At 36.3% G+C, this 20,524-nt stretch overlaps 1 protein-coding gene across 9 annotated transcripts in view; it reads left to right on the top strand.

Moving 5' to 3' along the window:
- Positions 1-20,524, top strand: part of NUP153 (nucleoporin 153) — a 61,355-nt gene that overhangs the window by 20,846 nt on the left and 19,985 nt on the right. For 4 of the 9 annotated variants that reach the window (XM_036444197.2, XM_036444203.2, XM_036444200.2 and 1 more), the window contains 9 exons: positions 2,373-2,489; positions 2,581-2,625; positions 2,731-2,787; positions 3,878-4,024; positions 6,803-6,852; positions 7,111-7,237; positions 18,289-18,423; positions 19,049-19,150; positions 20,158-20,245. In XM_036444197.2, coding sequence (XP_036300090.1) covers positions 2,373-2,489; positions 2,581-2,625; positions 2,731-2,787; positions 3,878-4,024; positions 6,803-6,852; positions 7,111-7,237; positions 18,289-18,423; positions 19,049-19,150; positions 20,158-20,245 — 868 coding nt within the window. The remainder of the gene's footprint in view (positions 1-2,372; positions 2,490-2,580; positions 2,626-2,730; positions 2,788-3,877; positions 4,025-6,802; positions 6,853-7,110; positions 7,238-18,288; positions 18,424-19,048; positions 19,151-20,157; positions 20,246-20,524) is intronic. The other 5 variants (XM_036444198.2, XM_036444199.2, XM_036444202.2 and 2 more) reach the window with 5 other exon arrangements.

Below are 20,524 nucleotides of genomic sequence, written 5' to 3'. Positions count from 1 at the left end.
CCGCTTCTTATATTGAATCTACTTTTTAATGCTGAGTTCTGACATACCATCCTTCAACACAGACTTCCAAATATTTATTTTGACATTTGGGATGAATCTATTTGCTATTCCTTTCCTAGAGTGTTGAGTTGGAAGGTATATTAAAAGTTGTCTAATTCTTTTCCATTTTATTGCTTTGTGAACTAAGGCACCGAGGGGCCAGTGGCCAGGAGAATCCAGTGACAGGACAGATTTTCTTAATTTCCTAGAGGATTTTAATGCTGCCTTAACATTCACCAAAGCCTCTGGCCTGAACAGCAATCCTAATGAGCACCAAGTTGTGTTAATAAAACTAATGTAGATTATTGTAGCTACTCTGGAAATATAATGAATGTTTGGTATCTGAGAAAGAAATGCTATTTAAAGTAGTTATGATTTAGTTTTTCAGGTATTATGAGCTATTTGTAGAAACTGGGTTATATATATATATATATATATATATATATATATATATATATATATATAATTAAATATATTTTTATTGATTTCAAAGAGGAAGCAAGAGGAAACAGATAAAAACATCAGTGATGAGAGAGGCACATTGATTGGTTGCCTCCTGCAGGCATCCCCACCAGGGCCAGGGATGGAGCCTGCAACCTAGGTACGTGCCCTTGACCAGAATCGAACCGGAGACCCTTCAGTCCACAGGCCAATGCTTTATCCACTGAGTCAGACGACTAAACTGGGTTATATTTTGATTGTAGTAATACATCTTTTCTATATTAAGCATTGCCAAATTACTTTGATTTGTGGTAGTCACTTGGTTATTGGAAAGTTGTATTGCATAAAAGGAAGTGTTTCTATTGGAATTTGTAAGCATTGCTTTTGTATTAAGTTACTTGTGCCCAGTCACTGTGGCTCAGATATTGAGCCTTGTCTTAGGTACCAGGAGATTGTGGTTCGATTCCCAGTCAGGGCACATTCCCGGGTCGTGGACTGTGGGCTCAATCCCTGTGGAGGGTGTGCAGGAGGCAGCCATCAATGATCTTTTTCTCTCATTGATGTTCCTATCGCTCTATCCTTCTCCTTTCCTCTCCAAAAATCAATAAAAACATATAAAATTTAAAAAAAGTAACTTGTCTTATAAGCTTATTTCCTTAAGTACAATTTTAAGAAATAGCTCATTTATTAAGAAATAGCTTGTGTATTTAAACTTTTCCTTGTATTAAAATATGAGGAACAATTCATTTTAAAATTTGTAATAGAGTTTAATTATCTTGGAAACCTATCTAATAAAGAGGGAATATGCTAATTCACCCTCACATTGTCGCAAAGATGGTGGTGCCCACATCCAATAAGGAGGGGATATGCTAATTGACTGTCATGCCCTCAAAGATGGCAGTGCTCACAGCCACAAGATGCGGCGCCCAGTCCCCTCAGCCCTGTCAGGGTAGCAGGGCTGGGCCTGCCCCAGGTGCCTGCCTCTGGAATCTCCTCAGCCCCCCATCTGCCCAGGGCCAGCCCGAGGCGCAGGCAAGCCTCGGATGGTGGCTGCCCAGCCATGCTGGGCTGCCTGAGGCTCAGGTAACGAGGGCCAGGTGAGGCTTGTGCTGCCGGCAGTGGCAGCAGCAGAGGTGTGATGGAGCGTCGCCTTCCCCTGATTGCTGGGTAACCTCCCACCCCTGAGGGTTCCCAGACTGTGAGGGGGCAGGCTGGGCTGAGGGACGCCCCTACAGTACATGAATTTTCATGAACCAGGCCTCTAGTTTACTATAATTATTATTTAATACCCAGAATAACTATTTTAACACAGTTGTCATTAACTTAGTGTTCTTTTGTTTAAATAATAGGGATAGCCCAGCTGGTGTTGTTCAGTTGTTGAATGTCAACCCATGAACCATGAATTCACTGATTCAATTCCTTGTCAGGGTACATGCCTGGATTACAGGCTCTGTCCCCCAGTGGGGAGTGTGCAGGAGGAAGCCAGTGGATGTTTTTCATCCATGTTTCTCTCTATCCCTCTCCCTTCCTCTCTCTTTAAAATCAATACATTTTAAAAATTATTAGGGATAAGTAGATCACGATAATGCTAGAATGTTGTACCAGTTATCTAATTTTTTCCATTTAATATAGTTGGGAGAGCTTAGCATGGTGCAGGCTATAGTACCATTTTTTTTCATTGTAAAAGTAATTTCTCAGGCAGAGATAATATATTTCAATAAAGGCATAAAGAAAAATATTTGAATATATAATTAACAACATTACTCAGAGATAAATTATTACATTAATCCTGTTTTGCTTTGGACACCATTCAGTTTTGTAAATGTTTTCATTTTCTGAAAAAGGGTTTAGAGTTTACAGTTCCAACAAATAATATAAGTTTTACTTTTTAGGTACCATTCAGAAGACAGATGAAAGCTAAACAAGTCAACGCAGAATACTATGGTGTGACTAGTTCAACAGCTCGGCGAATATTGCAATCTTTAGAGAAGATGTCAAGCCCTTTAGCGGTAAATGTTTAAAATCACAATTAAAAGTAGAAGCGTAACAAAATTTGAGTTCAATGAAAAGTTAATTTTGTTATTGTTTAAAAATTGACAGGATGCAAAAAGAATTCCATCTGTTGCTTCTTCTCCACTGAATTCTGTAAGTTGACTTTTTAACATCTTAAAAAAGATTTTTATATATTGGTGATGAAAGTTGTATTTTTTAAAGTTTGCCATCTATTCTAATACCTTTTTATTTTTTCAGCCTCTTGATAGGAGAGGAATAGATACCACCACAGATTTTCAGGCCAAAAGGGAAAAGGTAAGGCTTTATTAGCATTTATTTGTGTAAGTATCAGCAGCTTTTTTAAAAAAATATTTTTTATTGATTTCAGAGAGGAAGAGAGAGAGAGAAACATCAATGATGAGAGAGAATCATTGATCAGCTGCCTCCTGCACACCCCATATTGGGGATCGAGCCCACAACCTGGGCATGTGCCCTTGAGAATCGACAAATGTTTTTATTAATGGTTATGTGTAATACCAATAAAATCTTATTAATGGCCGTTTAAGAATTATAATGGACAGATACAATATTATAGTTCATTCTTCACAGATGTAATCAGAGTTGCAGGATCACACTTGTGATGAGGATTTAGGGAAGAAGTAGTAACCATACAGAGGCCTTGACTAGGAATTCAGTGCTGTTCACAGCTGCTGTTGAGTGAAAGGACTGTATTTATAGTGTTACAATCTTTGGACAGAGTCGATGCTCTAGACTTTATAGTCATCTTAAACCAAGAGGATTTTTACTGTGTTCAGTGTAGCACAAGATTGTTGACAAAAATACTTGAGTTCTTAGACAATAAAGCTAGTTCACTTTAAGATTTGGAATGCTTTACTAATTAGACTTAAATTGTAAGAATTTTATTTGGTTTTTAAAAACAACATCAACTTGGACAGAGATTTGCTCACATTTTTAGCAATTAAAATATTTTCATTGCTGGTTTAAAAATATCTGTAGCTGAAGAAAATTTAAGTAGTAATTTGGGGGAAATGTGGCAAAATCAACTTTAGTTTATATATTTGAAATTCATCATTAGATTTGTGAAGTTCCTATTTTGTGTTTGTGTACGTGTGGTCATTAAGTCTGGAATAAATTAGTCTGAAATTATTTTTGGAATTTTATATATATGTAGGTATATAAATAAACACAGAGATACACACACACACACACACACACATACACTTGGTTCTTTTACTATCAGTTTTCTTAGTATTTGTTTGCATTTACTAGGTATTTCTCTGAGAAGTACTCATAATCTCTAGGTATTGTCAAATAATTTTTTGCTATGCATCACGGATAATGTATGAAAATGAAGGTTTGTCTTTGATTTCTTTTTACCTATAAGGTGGTCTGTCAGTATCCCCCAGTTCAGAGGCTTATGACCCCAAAGTCAGTATCCATAGCAGCAAATCGAACTGCTTATTTTAAACCATCTCTGACCCCATCTGGTGAATTAAAGAAGACTAATCAAAGAATAGATAAAAAACACAGTGTGAGTATGAGTTTATTTTCACTAGTCTTTGAATATTGATTAAATTGAATAAGAATGAATACTCTACCATTGCAGATCATACCTACAGTTTGTGAATTAGTAATGATTATGAATTGGGACACTTTAAAATGGCTGGCATATAATCAAATCCCAAGTTAGTGTTTACTAGTAAATACTAGTATGTACTAATGCTTTAGATTAAATAATTTTGCTGGATTTGCTTTATATGTGTACTTTGTTTGTTGGACTACCTGAAAATAAATTTTAAACATCACAACTGTTTATCTCTATCTTGGCATGCATACATTTTTTAAGTACTTTCAAGTTTTTCAATTACAGGTTACATTCAGTATTATTTTGTTTCAGGTGTACAGTGTGGTGATTAGACAATTATGCACTTTACAAAGTAATCCCCCTGATATTTCAGGTCCCCCTCACCCCTGCAGCACCATACGTAGTTATTTTGACTATATTCCCTATGCTGTACTTCACATCCTCATAACTATTTTGTAACTACTAATTCATACTTCTTAATTCCTTCACCTTTTACATCCAATACCCCAAATCACCCTCCCCTCTGGCAACCATCAACATGCTCTGTATCTGTGAGTCTGTTTCTATTTTATTTGTTTATTTTTTAGATTTCACACTTAAGTGAAATTATATGGTGCTTGTCTTTCTCTGACATTTCACTTAGCATGATACCTACTAGGTTCATCCATGCTATAGCAAATGGTAAGATTACATTCTTTTTTAATGTCCCAGTTAATATTCTATTGTATCTATGTATCATAACTTTATCTACTTATCCATTGGGTTGCTTCCATATCTTGGCTATTGTAAGTAATGCTGCATTACCCAAGAGATACATGTATCCTTTCAAATTAGCATTTGGGGTTTCTTCAGATAATATACTTAGAAGTGAAATCACTGGGTCAGAGGTAGTTCTATTTTTAATTTTTCCAGGACCCTCCATACTGTTTTATCATAGTGGCTCTACCAGTCTGCATTTCCACTATTGGCTTGAAGGTTCCCTTTTCTCCACTGCTTGGCCAGCACTTGTTTCTTGAGATAATGATGACAGAAGTTCAAAAGAGGTGTGAGATGGTATTTCATTGTGGTTTTAATTTGGCATTTTTCTGATGATTAGTGATGGAGAGCATCTTTTCATGTCTGTTGGCTGTGTATATGTCTTCTTTGGAGAAGTATCTCTTCAGGTCTTCTGTCCAGTTTTAATTGGGTTGCTTTTTTTGGTGTTGAATGTATGAGTTCTTTGTTAATTTTGGAAATCTTTTTCCATTTAGTAGGTTGTCTTTGTTTTGTTGATAGTTTCCTTTTCTGTGCAAAAACTTTTAAAAAGTTTGATAGTTTCATTTTTCCCCCCTTTGTTTCCCTTTCCTGAGAAACTGTGTTAGAAAAAAAATATTGCTAAGAGAAATGTCAAAGGTGTTATTATCTGTTTTCTTACATTTAAGTTTTGAATCAATTTTGAGTTTTTTCTTATGTATGGTTTAAGAAGCTGATCTAGTTTTACTTATTTGTTTTCATGCATCTATCCAACTTTCCCAACACCATTTAATGAATACTATCTTTACTTCATTGTGTTTTTGCCTTCTTTATATATATTAATTGTCCATATAGGCATAGATTTCTTTATTTTATTCCATTGATCTGTGTATTTGATTTTATGTCAATATCATGCTGTTTTGATTAGAGTAGCCTTGTAAATATATTGTTGATATCAGGTAGCATGAACTTTGTTCTTTTTTCTCAAGATTACTGTGGTCTTTTGGAGTCTTTTATTATTCTAGTTTTGTGATAAAACACCATTGGTATTTTGATAGATATTTTAGGTTGCTTTGGGTAGTATTGCTATTCTAACAATGTTCATTCTTCCTCTACATGAGCATGGCATACACATCTATTTATTTGTATCTTCAGTTTCTTTAATGACATAATTTTTTAGTACAGGTCTTTTACCTCTTTGGTTAAATTTATTCCAAAGTGTTTTATTTTTTGAAGCAGTTGAAATGGGATTATAATTTCTTAGTTTATCAGTTCTAGTTATTTTTTGGTGGAATCTTTAGAGTTCTCTTTAGTATCATGTCATTTGCAAATAATGACAGTTTTATTTCTTTCCAATTTGGATGCCTTTTATTTATTATCTGATTGTTGTGGCTACGACTTCCAGTACTATTTGAATAAGAGTGGTGAAAGTGGACATCCCTGTCTTTTAGTTTTCAGATGGTTATCTAGGTTGATTATTTTATAATTTAGTTATAGTTTGGATGTGCTTCTGGGAAGAGGTAAGATTCTGAGAATTATTTCAAAAGGAATATCCTTATAAATTTGCACATTTAATATGTCATTATAAGAGAAAAGTAAATGTAATTTTGTGGTTGGTGAGTGTATTAACTTGGTATAGTACCATTTTGTTTAAAGTACATTTGTACTCAGTGACATTTTATGTGCATATATAATCACAGAAGGCTGAATTATAACAAAATGGCAAATTTTAGGATTCATTAACTAAACACCCTCAAATTCCTGATTCCAAATACTAAAATTCACAGATAGGATGGTATTAATTAAATTATGGGGGTGGAGGTGAGGTTGGGGATGGTGGAGGGATTGAGCAAAAAAGAGAAAAAACACATTGACAGGGACAACAGTGTTGTGATTGCGGGTGGTGGAGGTGAACAGGGTATGGAGGAATAAAATAAAAGAAGGCATGATGGAAAAAAGTAAAAATTTAAATATGGTTTCACTTTTTTCTAGACTGGATATGAAAAAAGTATGACACCAGGACAAAATAGAGAACGAGAAAGGTAATGTCATCTTTATAGCAAAACTTCTTTGTATGTAAATTGTAGGTTCTGCATGTGATTTTTATGTGCCTTTTGGAAAATTAAGACAGGTTAAAAATAAAAACTTTATGCAGAAAGCATTCGTCAGCTTTTAAAGTCACATTCAGTTGTATATTTTTTATTTGTTAGCAGTACTAATTTTAGGGTATTTGATTAGTTACCAAGTTATGGACCTGAGTAATATATCATTTGTTTTGTTTTGTTTTTTCTCTTGCTTAGTGGTTTTGCTTACCCAAATTTCAGTATGTCTGCAGCCAATGGTCTATCTTCTGGAGTAGGTGGTGGAGGAGGCAAGATGAGACGAGAAAGAACCCGCTTTGTGGCAACTAAACCTGCAGAGGTGGAGGTATGGTTATATACTTCACTCTTGATATTTATTGAAAGCTTTGGTGTGTTGTGGTGAGAGGAGATCTGGAGGGGTGGGGTTTAAGGAAACCCAACACAAAAATAACCTGTCATTGGAACAGTTCCTTCAAAGTGTGTGTGTGTGTGTGTGTGTGTGTGTGTGTGTGTTTAATACTGCTAGGCTTTTTAAACAACCTTCACTATGGCAACACAGAAAACCTAATGTAGTACTTAAAATTTCATGGATGTCATTAAAAAGCCATAATTCTTTTATTTTAAATATGTTTTCATTGATTTTTAGAGAGAGGAAGGGAGAGGGATGGATAGATAGAAACATCAATGAGAGAGAGAGAGAGAGAGAGAGAGAGAGAGAAACACCAATGAGAGAGAAAGAGAGAGAGAGAGAGAGAGAGAGAGAGAGATATCGAGATATCAGTCGGCTGCCTCCTGCACACCCCCTATTGGGGATTGAGTGGACAACCTGGGCATGTGCCCTGACTGGCAGTGAACCAAGGACCTCTTGGTTCACGGGTCAACACTCAACCACTGAACTACATCAGCCAGGCAAAAAGCCATAATTTTTTTAGTAAAAGAATTACAATTGAAATTATTTGACTCTTAGAATATTCTGTGTTCATAAAGGCTAATATGCAAAGTGTCCCCTTGGGATTTCCACTGCTCGCTATGACATGTGCTGACCACCAGGGGGCGGCGCGGAATGAAGGGAGGCTCTGGTCAGCAGCCGAAGGCCCTGATTGGCCCTGATTGCTGGCTAGGCCTAGGGACCCTATCCATGCACAAATTTCATGCAAGGGGCTCGGCCGCTGCCGCTGCCTTCTCTGCCTGGGCTCCCACTCACCGCCGTGGCCACCTTGGCCCTTCTTCATCCGGAAGGTCCTCTGGAAGGACTTCAGTCTAATTAGCATGTTATAGATTAGGTTTTGCCAGTTTTTGAAACTTATATAAATGAATTAGTATGGTTTGTATTCTTCATCTCACTTGCCCTTTTTCATATTATTTGTGAACTTTATCAGTGCTGTGATAGGTAACTCTAGTTTATTTAACTTGACTATGTTTATCCAGTGTAAATATTTACCACAATTCATTCTGCAGGGTACATTTGTGTTGATTCCTAAAACATGCTAAGGGGAATATTTATGTACTTCTCCCTTGGCACACCTGCAGTATTTGCTTTAGGCTATTTTTCTAGGAATGGAATTGTTGGATTATAAGGAATGATGCACATCTTCAACTATCTTAGGTGTTGCCTCATTACTCTTCAAAGTAGTTTTATAATTTAACATTCCACATGACAGTAGGTAGATCTGCTTTTTCTTTACCCTTATTAGCTCTTGATTTTATTGGTTTAAAATTTTTACCAAGCTGAAACCGGTTTGGCTCAATGGATAGAGCGTCGGCTTGGGGACTGAAGGGTCCCGGGTTTGATTTCGGTCAAGGGCATGTACCTTGGTTGCGGGCATATCCCCAATAGGGTGTGTGCAAGAGGCAGCTGATCGATGACTCTATCTCATTGATGTTTCTAACTCTCTATTTCTCTCCCTTCCTCTCTGTACAAAATCAATAAAATATATTTAAAAAAATAAAAAAATAAAAAATTTTTACCAATGTGATGGCTGTGAAGTAGCATGCCATTGGAGTTTTAGTCTGCATTTTGTTGTTTACTAGTGGAGGAGAGATATCTTTTTGTGAATTTCTTGGCCATTTGGGTTTTCTCTTTATTTTTTCTGTGGGGTTATATCTTTCATTAGGAAGAGTTCCTTATATGTTCTGAACATAAAAGCTTAAAAAAGAGGGACTTATTGAAGATTGGTTAAATTTTTTCCTATAGATTGCTCTATTTGTTTTCTACTTGCTTTGAATTGAATGCAGGTCTCATTTCAGTCTTTTTATAAATAAATTTCAGCCTAGCTGGAAGTTTTGATTACATAGTGCTTTCATTTGTCATTTGTTTTTTTTTTTGTTGTTTTTTTATTTTAATTTTATTTTTAATATATATTTTATTGATTTTTTACAGAGAGGAAGAGAGAGGGATAGAGAGTCAGAAACATCCATCAGCTACCTCCTGCACCCCCCCCACCAGGGATATGCCCGCAACCGAGGCACTTGCCCCTGGCCGGAATCAAACTTGGGACCTTTCAGTCCGCAGGCTGACGCTCTATCCACTGAGCCAAACCGGTTTCGGCTGTCATTTGTTTTTTTTAAATAAAATTTCATTTGTTACTTTCTCATTGATTCATGACTTTTTCAGGAATATATATTTAGGTTTTTAAACATGCGATATTCTCTAACAGTTTCTGTTGACTGAAATCATGCTTTGAAATTGTTGTATGAACTAGTATTTATTTTCTTACATGTCTATTGCAAAGCCTGGGAACTCTTTTTCATTTTTTCCTTATCTCCCCTTTTCCTTTTTAGCAGTTTTGTACTTGCACCTCTCTCCAGAGTTAAAGCTCACTTCTTTGATAGTTTGGACTTTCTGCCATATAATTTGTTTTGTGATATCTGTGCCAGGAGCCTTGGTTCAGTTACTTGGTGTTGGGGGCTCTGCTTTTTCCATTAGTCTACTTGTTGCTCTGCTGGAGTGTTGTAGAGGGAAGGGATGTATTAATGTATTCTATCTGAAAGAAAAAGCCTTGAGTGACATTAATTGTATAGTGTATAAAATTTAGTATTTTCTTAGCAAACCAATTTTTTTTGTCATTAAAGCACTTAATTTTAAAAATGGTATGTCTTACCTTATATCCATAAGGAAATTAATATCTGATTAAGATAGCATGAATTTGTTCTTTAGACAAGTTTTTATATTTCTCAGTAAAATTTGTGGCCTTAGTTTTTTAAAATTTCTTCCTGTATGAGAACAATTATTAGTTTGGTTTGGTGTTTACTAAATTACAGATTTGTGAATTTTGCTTATTTCCCTTTTGTGTGAACATCTGAAGATACCATTTCTAAGATATTCGGCTGAAATCTCAGGTTGATACTTGCAGTTTAATTTAGCTGTGTTATATAGGTTTGTGTTTAGTGTGACTTTGCTGTATTGAGACATTTTGGGGGAGTTAAAATTAATTTCTTTATTTTAGCCCTTATTCCCTAGTATATTAACTGTTAGAAACTTTAAGAAAATCTAACTCCCCAGACCTCTTTATCACCTCTCCCTGATCTGGTGCCTCTCCATTCCGGCCAACTGCCAACTGCCAATCTCACATCCCAGGATGCTTCACCCAACTCCTCTTGCCCCGAGCTCTGTTCCACATTGGAGTTACACGAGCTCTGTTCCACATTGGAGTTACAGTCTCCACATTTCTGAGGAGAGAGGTACTGATGGGTGGCTTCCCCAAATTTTCTGTGTATTGTGTGTGTGTGTTTAATAAGTAATATATAATAATATTGCATTTGGAGACATTTAATTGGTTGATATTGTCATGTCAGATAGAGTTGTGCCCCTTACTGTTATGAATGACATTGATCAAATTAGCTTCCTTGTGCATCAACTTCTTTCTCTTTAAAATAGGGATATAAAAGAAGAAATATATTTGGCTTATATCTATAGGATGTCTGCCATTTCATAGCTGTATGATATTAGGTCATATATCTCCATGCCTCAGTTTCCTCATCTACAGTTAAAGACCTCTACCTCATGTGAGGTAACCTATGTAAAGGTATTACAAAGATAATACATACATACATACTACATCCTATATAATAAAGAGCTAATATTGCTAATTTTACCGAACAGCAGAACCACCAACTTTTTGGATGACCTTCTGGATGAAGCCAGGGTTGTGAGGGCCAGCTCAGGCTGTGAGGCCCGATGCACAAAATTTGTGCAAGGGTGGGGTCCAGCTGGTTGTAGGGAGGGGACTCAGGAAGTTGGCAGGCATGCCTGTCCCCTGGTTGAATTCCCCGTCGAACTCCCAGTCAAGGGGACAATTTGCATATTAGCCTTTATATAGGATAGTAAGTCAGATTTGATGATGGTTGTGTTTAACTTGAGGCATTTCTATGCATCCAGTTATAATTTTTTTACTTTCTCCCAGATTTATGGAAACCACTTCTGATAAATCAAAATTTTGGTGACTATAAATCAAATTTAAAATTGGTTGAAGGTTACCCTGCTTGGTATGGCTCAGTTGGTTGGGCATCCTACCATGCACTGAAAGGTTGCTTGGATTCACGGTCAAGGGCACATGCCAGGTTGTGGGCTCAAGCCTCTGTAGGAGGCAGCCAATTCATTTATTTTCTGCTCTCCCATAGATGTTTCTCCCTCTCTAAATAGCAATTTTGAAAATCTTCAAAATAAATAAAATTGGTTCAAGGTCAGTAATATAAAGAACTAGTAAGTATGTGGTTTAATGAGTTGACATGAGATATAGGTTATTCAGTTGATTGTGTCTAGGTGTTGTAAAGGGTCTAAAGGGAATAAAATAAAGCTAAAGTTGAAGATGGGAAGAAACATCCTTACAGAAATCCGTAAATGAGTCTTTTGTTTCCTTTTGGCCTCCTCTCTGTAGTTGATTATAAATTTCAAACGGAATGTTCAAAGAATTTTGCAGTGAACACACTCTTAGCACTTAAGTTCTAATATTTTATCATATTTGCTTTAACAAATAAATATTCATCTTATTTTTGGGATGTATTTCAAAGTAAGTTTAAGACTTAAGTCATGCCGAAACCGGTTTGGCTCAGTGGATAGAGCGTTGGCCTGCGGACTGAAGGGTCCCGGGTTCGATTCCGGGTCAAGGGCATGTACCTTGGTTACGGGCACATCCCCAGTGGGGGGTGTGCAAGAGGCAGCTGGTCCATGATTCTCTCTCATCGATGTTTCTAACACTCCATCCCTCTCTCTTCCTCTCTGTAAAAAATCAATAAAATATATAAAAAAAAAAAAAAAAAAAAAAAAAGACTTAAGTCAGTATACTTACCCCTAAATACTTTAAGCATATATTGCATGAACTAAAATATTTGTTGCTTTTTAATTTAGCAAGAGCTTACATGTAGTAAAATATAAAATTGTTAGGTGTGTAACATTTAATAATTTGACAAATGTTTACATCTGTGTAACCCAAAGCCCTGTAGAGGTAGGTGTTGAACATTTCTAGTTCTCCATATAGTTTACTCATGCTCCTTCTTAGTCAATACTGCCTCCTACCCCTGGAGCAATCACTATTCTCATTTTTTCCACTATATATTATTTTTTCTTGTTCTAAAACTTCACATCTGTACAGTTATTCAGTGTGCCTTTTTGTCTGACTGTTATGAATAAGCTGATGTGAACATTTTATACCTTTTTTGTAGACATATGTTTATTTTTCTTTGGGTAGATACCTAGAAATGGAGGTGGGAGTGACATTTCATATTCCCATCAACAGTGTGTGGGCATTTCTGTTTACTGTGCATCCTTACCAGTAGTTGATTGTCATTTTTCAAACTGTAGCCATTCTGCTTTGTAACTTGAATTTGCATTTCCCTGATTACTCATGTTGTATTCTTGTTTATGCCTTTATTGGACATGAGTATTATCATTCTTTCTGAGGTCTCGGTTCAGATCTTTTGCTTTTAAAATTGGATTGTCTTATTGAGTTGCAGGAACTCTTTATGAATTCTGAAACCAAATACTTTGAATGATACATGTCTTATAAGAATTCTGAATTTATTAAAATTTCCCTCATTATTTATACTGTTCTTTGTACCTAAGGAACCTTTGCTTCTCCTTAGGCTTCAAAGAAATTCTCCTGTGCTATCTCTTGGAAAATATTAATAATGCTTCTGTCAATTTTTTAAAATTTATTTTTTTAAAAATCTTTATTGTTGAAAGTATTACATATGCCCCTTCCCCCCCACTTCTCCCCTTCTAGCCCACCCCCACCTTACCTACCCTATTGTCTGTGTCTGTGGATTATGTATATATGCATCCAAGTTTGGTTGATCTTGTCCCACCTATCCACCCTCGCTCTCCTTCGTCTATTCAATATTTCTATGTCTCTGGATCTATTTTGTTCAGCAGTTTGTTTTGTTCATTAGATTTTACATATGAGTGCGATCATGTCATACTTGTCTTTCTCTGATTGGCTTATTTTGTTTAGCATTATATTTTCCAGGTCCTTACATGCTGTCTCAAAGGGTAAGAAATTCGTATTTTTTATTGCTGCATTCCATGGTGTAAATATACCAAAGGTTTTTTATTCACCCGTCTACTGATGGGGGCTTGGGCCATTTCCAGATCTTAGCTATTATAAATTGCATTGATACGAACTTAGGGGTGCATACATTTTTTTCTGATCACTGTTTCTGGTTTCTTAGGATATATTCCTAGAAATGGGTTCACCGGACCAAATGACAGTTCCATAATTAATATTTTGCGGAGATGCCATACTCTTTTACATAATGGCTGCACCACTCTGCATTCCCACCAGCAGTGTACTAGGGTTCCCTTTTCTCCACACCCCCACAGCACTTGTCCTTCGTTGATTTGTTGATGGTAGCCTTTCTGACAGGTGTGAGATGGTATCTCATTGTCATTTAGATTTGCATCTCAGATGATTAGTGACTGAGCATTTTCTCATGTCACTTTGCCATCTATCTATATGTCTGTCCCTTTGGGAGAAGTGTCTATTTAGGTTCTTCGCCCCTTTTAAAATTGGATTATTTGTCTTCCTTTTGTTAAGTTGTATGAATTCCTTATACATTTTGGGTAATAACCCTTTATGAGATGTATTATTGCCAAATACGTTCTCCCATGCAGTGGGATTCCTTTTTGTTTTGTTGATGGTTTCTTTTGCTGTGCAAAAGCTGTTTCTTTTGATGTACCTCCCACTTGTTTATTGTTGCCTTAGTTTTCTTGTTCTTTTTTCTTTTCTTTTCTTTTTTAATTTAATGAATCTTTATTGTTCAGATTATTGCAATTGTTTCTCCCCCCCCCCCCCCCCCCCCCATAGCTCCCCTCCATCTGGTCCCCACCCCACCCTCTGCCCTTACCTCCCCCCACCCCCCCTCCCCCTCTGTCCTCATCCATAGGTGTATGATTTTCGTCCAGTCTCTTCCCATACCCCCCACTCAGACACACTTTTCCCCCTGAGAATTATTTATCCCCTCCCATTTTATGCCCCGATTCTATTGTATTCACAAGTTTATTCTATTCCTCAGATTTTTAATTCACTTGACTTTTAGATTCACTTGTTGATAGGTATGTATTTGTTGTTTATAATTTTTATCTTAACTTTTTTCTTCTTTCCCCTCTTTTTAAAGAACATCTTTTAGCATTTCATTTAATACTGGTTTGGTGGTAATGAACTCCTTTAGCTTATTCTGATCTGTAAAGCTCTTTATCTGCCCTTCAATTCTGAATGATAGCTTTGCTGGGTAGAATAATCTTGGTTGTATGTTCTTGCTATTCATCATTTTGAATATTTCTTGCCACTCCCTTCTGGCCTGCATAGTTTCTGTTGATAAATCAGCTGATAATCGTATGGGTGCTCCCCTGTATGTAACTAACTGTTTTTCTCTTGCTGCTTTTAATATTCTCTCTCCGTCTTTTGCTCTTGGCATTTTAATTATGATGTGTCTTGGTGTGGTCCTCTTTAGACACCTTTTGTTGGGGTTCTGTGTGCTTCCTGGACTTGTAAGTCTATTTGTTTCAGCAGGTGGGGGACGTTTTCTGTCATTATTTCTTTAAATGGGTTTTCAGTGTCTTACTCTATCTTCTTCTGGCACCCCATAATTCTGATGTTGGTATGCTTGAAGTTGTCCCAGAGGCTCCTTACACTATCTTCAACTTTCTGGATTCTCTTCTCTTCTCTTCTCCGGAGGAGTGTCCTTTGCCTCTTTGTATTCCAAATCTTTGACTTGATTCTTGTTTTCCTCTAGTCTGCTGTTGGGTGTCTATATAATATTTTTTATTTCAGACAGTGTATGTTTAATTTCTAGTTGTTCCTTTTTCATATCCTCAAGGGTCTTGTTAAATTTATCGGCCTTTTCTAGGAAATTCTTGAAAAATCTTATAACCGTGGTTTTGAACTCTATGTCTAGTCATTTGTTCTCCTCCATTTCACGTTTGTGATCTGTTTCCTTGCCTCATTTTCGCTGCTTCCCTGAGTTGGTAGGATAGCTTTGTGTGCTGGGTGTCCTATATGGTTCAGTGGGTCAGCCTCCCAGTTACCTGATGTGGACATTCTTGGTGCACCCCTTTTGTGGACTGTGTGTATACCCTTGTTGTAGTGAAGTCTTGATTGTTGTTGGTGTCACTGGGAGGAATTGACCTCCAGGCCAATTGGTTGTGGGGACCCACAGTGTCTATAATGGAAGAATTGCTGTGCTGGAGACACGTTTATGGGGCAGGACTTGTTCCAGTAGGGCTTTGATTCTCACTGAGTCTGCCTCTTGAATGAGTCCCTTATGAGAGTAATTGAAATCTGGTGTCATCTCACACTGACCACTAGATACACTAGTTTCTGGATCTCCAATGGGGTGTAGATCAGCTATTGTCTGAGGCCACCCAGCAGGAGCTACAGCAAGAACTGTAGCTTAGGATTTGGTGGTTTTGGAGCAATCTGACTGGAGCTGCAGTTTATTTGGTTAAACTGCCATAGGGCAGGCCATTTATATTATATGCAAAAGCCACTGTGTGGAACTTGGGCTGTGGTGTAGAATATGCGGGGCGGGGCCTTAGTGCATCACTAGGCTGGGGCATGGCAGACAACCATGCCCTCTGTCCACCTTCCCTGCCTTTCCGCGTTTCCAAGTCCCTGCATCCTGAGCTCTAGCGCAGTAAACAATGACTGTTGTACGCACCTCTGCAAAAAAGTCACCCTCACTTTTGGACCTGATGGCCGACAGACCAGCTTTTCCCAGTAGGTGTCTGGGTCCCCCTCGTTATCCCAGAAACTGGATTTCAAAGCGATCTGAGCTTGTTTCCCTTCGGATTGAAAAAAAGCCGAGTACTCAGTCGCCCACCACCAGCCTGATTCGCATGCCTCCATACCTCAGCTTTTTAGCGCTTTCTCTTTCCTTCTAGTTGTAAGACTTCCATTCAGCCAGCTTTCCTGTGGTTCTGAGTGATAGACGTTTTGTCTTTTAGTTGTAGTTTTGAAATTGTTGTGAGAGGCAGCAGATTAGTTGTTTACCTTTGCTGCCATCTTGGTTTCTAAAATCTCCTTGTTCTTTTTGAAAGTTGCCTTGTTTTGGGTTAATTCAGTGGTCAGCAAACTGTGGCTCATGAGCCACATGCGGCTCTTTGGCTTCTTCCACAAAATACCACGGCCTGGGCGAATCTATTTTGAAGAAGTGGCATTAGAAGTTTAAGTTTAAAAATTTGGCTCTCAAAAGAAATTTCAATCATTGTACTGTTGATATTTGGCTCTATTGACTGAGTTTGCCGACCACTGGGTTAATTGAATGTTTGTTAGAATTCCAATTTAATTACTTGTTGGCTTTTTATCTCTATCTTTATGTTACTTAGTGGTTCCTCTTGAGATTATGATATATGTTCTTCTTATATGCTACTTTGTACCACTTTCTGTGAAAATTTAAGAATCTTGCAACTTTATAGTTTGATTTGCCACCCCTTTTCCTTGGTATTTTATTGCTGCAATTGTTATTTGTATTACATGTAAATAGTCTAGAAACCAATCACGTAATTTTTGCCTTATGAGGTTAAAGAAATTAAGAGAAAAATGTGGATTTTAAAAAAATGTTTGCTCCCTTATTTTACATTTCTTCTAGAAATATGAGTTTCCATTTAGTATCATTTTCATTCATCTTCAAGAACCTGTAGAGCAATTTTATGGCAACAGATTTTCTTAGTTTTCTTTTCTCTAAAGGAGTCATTATTTTAAAAAATATATATATTTTATTGATTTTACACAGAGAGGAATTGAGAGGGATAGAGAGTTAGAAAAATCAGTGAGAGAGAAACATCGACCAGCTGCCTCTTGCACACCCCCCACTGGGGATGTGCCCGCAACCAAGGTATGTGCCCTTGACCAGAATTGAACCCGGGACCCTTCAGTCTGCAAGCCGACACTCTGTCCACTGAGCCAAACCGGTTTCGGCTGACTTTTTTTTTTTCCCCTGAGTTGTGATTTATGTATACTAAACCTCATCTCTTTAAAGTATTCAGATTGTTTTAGCTGGCAGTAAACTCCCTCTGTGCTGGGCAACAGCTGAATCTCTTTAATCTTAGTTGGCTACTGGATGTCTGGTCTGCCTTACAGACGTTTAGTTTACAGTTCTGCCAGAGAATTGACAGTTCATATGCCGACTTGGGGAACCCTTCTGTGGTTCTTCAATCCTGTATCTCCCTTCATTTTCTAACTGTCACCTCTCTTGTCCTCAGATCTCTCAGCCAATATCTTTGCAATTTTCTTTCTGCATTTCAATATCCATTGGTACCAACTCATAAAGAGAACAAAAGTTCACTCAGTGCTCTTCCCAAGTGTCTTTCCCCCTCCAGTTTCTGCTTGTTTGTGGTTGCTTTCCAGTGTTTTCAGATAGCTGTTTTAAATCATTAGTCCAAAGTTTATAATTTATATCTGTCAGAGCATTGGTGAGATATGAACTACTTACTCCACCATTAGCAGAAGTGGAATTCTTTTTTTTTTTTTTTTTTTTTTTTTTTTGTCTGTTGTAAATGTTAGTCATTTGAGACTTGGGGTGGCTTTTGCTATAGTGGGCTAAAAACCAAGGCAGTTCACTAAAGTTATTAGTACTAAGATTTATTAAATGTTTGCCAGAACAGTGTATAACTTTGTATTTCGTATTAATATCACAACTATGGTGTATTATTTTTTTCCTAATTATCACCATTTAGGAAATTGGTATTGAGGGCAGTTAGGTTCAGAGTCATGTGGCTGGCTTGTGGCAGAGATTCAAGTCTTGTTTAGTTTGATTCAAGAGCTCACATTGTTAACATTGCATGGTGCTACCTTCTTCTTATTCTAAAGTTGCCTATAGTTATATAAATTCTACCTGAAAACAGCAGACAAAAGAATGACATGAAAGATGAACTCTATAATTTTTAAACATCCTGTGTTTTAGGAAATGGAAGTACCAGTATTACCGAATATCTCTCTACCCATCACCAGTTCTTCACTGCCTACCTTCAATTTTAGTTCCTCGGTGATTACAACTTCTCTATCACCAATTAGTCCTGCACAGTCATTAACAAATAAGGTACAAAACCATTGTACAAATAGAGATGATTTTTTATTTTTCTTATTTTTAAAAATCTAATATCAGTTTAAAACTATAATTAATTTTCACTATAGAAATCAATAACTCAGTAAGAAGATAAAAATGAAAATGGTGTCTTGCTTTTTTTTTTTTTAAAAAGTGTACATTATAATGAGGTTTGTTATAATGAGAATGTTCTTGAATTTTTATGCAATGTATTAAACAGATATAGTTCCCAATGTTTTCAATTAAGATATTTTGTGCATAAGATTAATGTTTTTTATTTTTCAAGTAGGATTAATGTGTTTAATCTGTTCCTGAAATTTCTATGCTTTTGTTTTGGCTTTTAATTTTTTCTGAACATAGCTTATAGATGTTTTTTCTTCTTTAGACAAATATCCATTTCTAAAATAGTGTGTACTCCTCTTCCAATAGGAAGCCAAATTTTATAGCAGTTACTATTAAGTAGTTTTCAGAAGTTAAAAAGTGTTTGTTTTTAATCTGAAGGGGAGCTTTGGCTTCTATGACATAAGTAACTTGCTTAAGATTTGTCTTATTGTCAGTTTCTTTTCCTAAACAGCTCTTTTTGTATTTTTTTTTTTTTTTTAATGATTCGGAAAACCAGGTACAAATGACCTCTCCTAACAACACAAACAGTCCCATGTTTAGATTTTCATCTCCAATTGTAAAATCTACAGAGGCAGATGTACTACTACCTCCATCATCTGTAAGTAGGAACCAAGAAATATTTCCTATTTATTGATTTCAAAGGCATACTGTATCTTTGTCAAATCTAAGGTGCCATCAGTGGTAAGAAATAACCATTATTTTCCTTCCAAATTAAAAACAATTACAATGTCCAGAAAACTTGAATGAGTGAACACATGTATTTTCACTGTGTGCATATACACATAAACACACACAAGCGTGTGCATTTTCTCATATACATTTGAAAGTTAAGATGCAGTCTTTTTAATTACCTTAATATTTTCCATGTATTCCCTAAGTAAAAGAACATTCCTTTGTACATTCACAGTTATACCCACAGAATTTAACAGTGGTATAATAATAACAGTTCCTATTCAGATATCCAATCTGATAGCTCCAGTTTGTTCTCTAATTGTTTTCTCTTGGTCCTAGATACAATTAAGATTAGAGACTAATCGATTAAATCATAGTGCATTTGGTTAATGTTTCTTGAATTGTCTTTAACTAGATAAGTTTTGAATTTTTATGTTCCATAAGATATATTTGTTTATTTCTTTATAATAGAAATCAGTTTTTTTGGGTAAGAATAATAAGTTCATCGTTTAAGTTGCCCCACTCTTATTTGGCACATGTATTATTTTGACTTGTTGCTCTTTGTTTTTTACTCTGACCTTGTTTTCTGTCAGTTGGATGTTCCAGGTCATTTGTAGTTCCCCTGTTGCGTGCCTGAAATCTGTCTGTTGTCCAAAAAGTTTCAAACTTTTTATTAGAAAATGACATTTAGAAACACAGATTTGAGCATTAGGAACACGTTAATTTATATGCTGCTTTGAAAGAAAAAAAATGTGTTAAAGGTTAAAAATGCTGCTGTTAAACTATAATCCACAATTTATTATAAGAAGCATTCAAATTTTAAAGATAAAATATGGAAAACTGTGAATCTTAGAATAAATGAAATTCAGTACATTTTTTTCACTTGGAATTTAAAGAAGCTCTATATTTGAAAGGATAACTTTTTCTTTGCAGATTGGATTTACATTTAGTGTGCCTGTTGCAAAAACAGTAGAACTTTCTGGCTCTAGTACTGTTTCAGAACCAATTACAAGTAGTGCAGGTAAGTAAAAACGTTTCATAAATTTTTACATAAAAATAGTTGTATGCATTAGATTAATATTCAAAAAATTTTCCCCTTTGGCAGTTCTTATAAGTGCTTTCATTTGAATGGAATTTGCTCTGAAAAGCAAACAAGAGCAGTCAACCATAAAAAAAATCCTTGGAGGATATGTTTTTATTGATTTCAGAGAGGAATAGGGGAAAGGGAGAAAGACGGAGAGACAGAGACAGATACGTACTTAATGTGGGAGAGAAACATCGATAGGATGTCTCCCATATG

Source organism: Pipistrellus kuhlii, unplaced genomic scaffold (assembly GCF_014108245.1).
Source record: "Pipistrellus kuhlii isolate mPipKuh1 unplaced genomic scaffold, mPipKuh1.p scaffold_m20_p_2, whole genome shotgun sequence".
In the NCBI taxonomy this organism is placed as follows: domain Eukaryota; kingdom Metazoa; phylum Chordata; class Mammalia; order Chiroptera; family Vespertilionidae; genus Pipistrellus; species Pipistrellus kuhlii.
The sequence above is the reverse complement of the archived record's forward strand: the minus strand, read 5'-3'. Positions and strand labels throughout refer to the sequence as shown.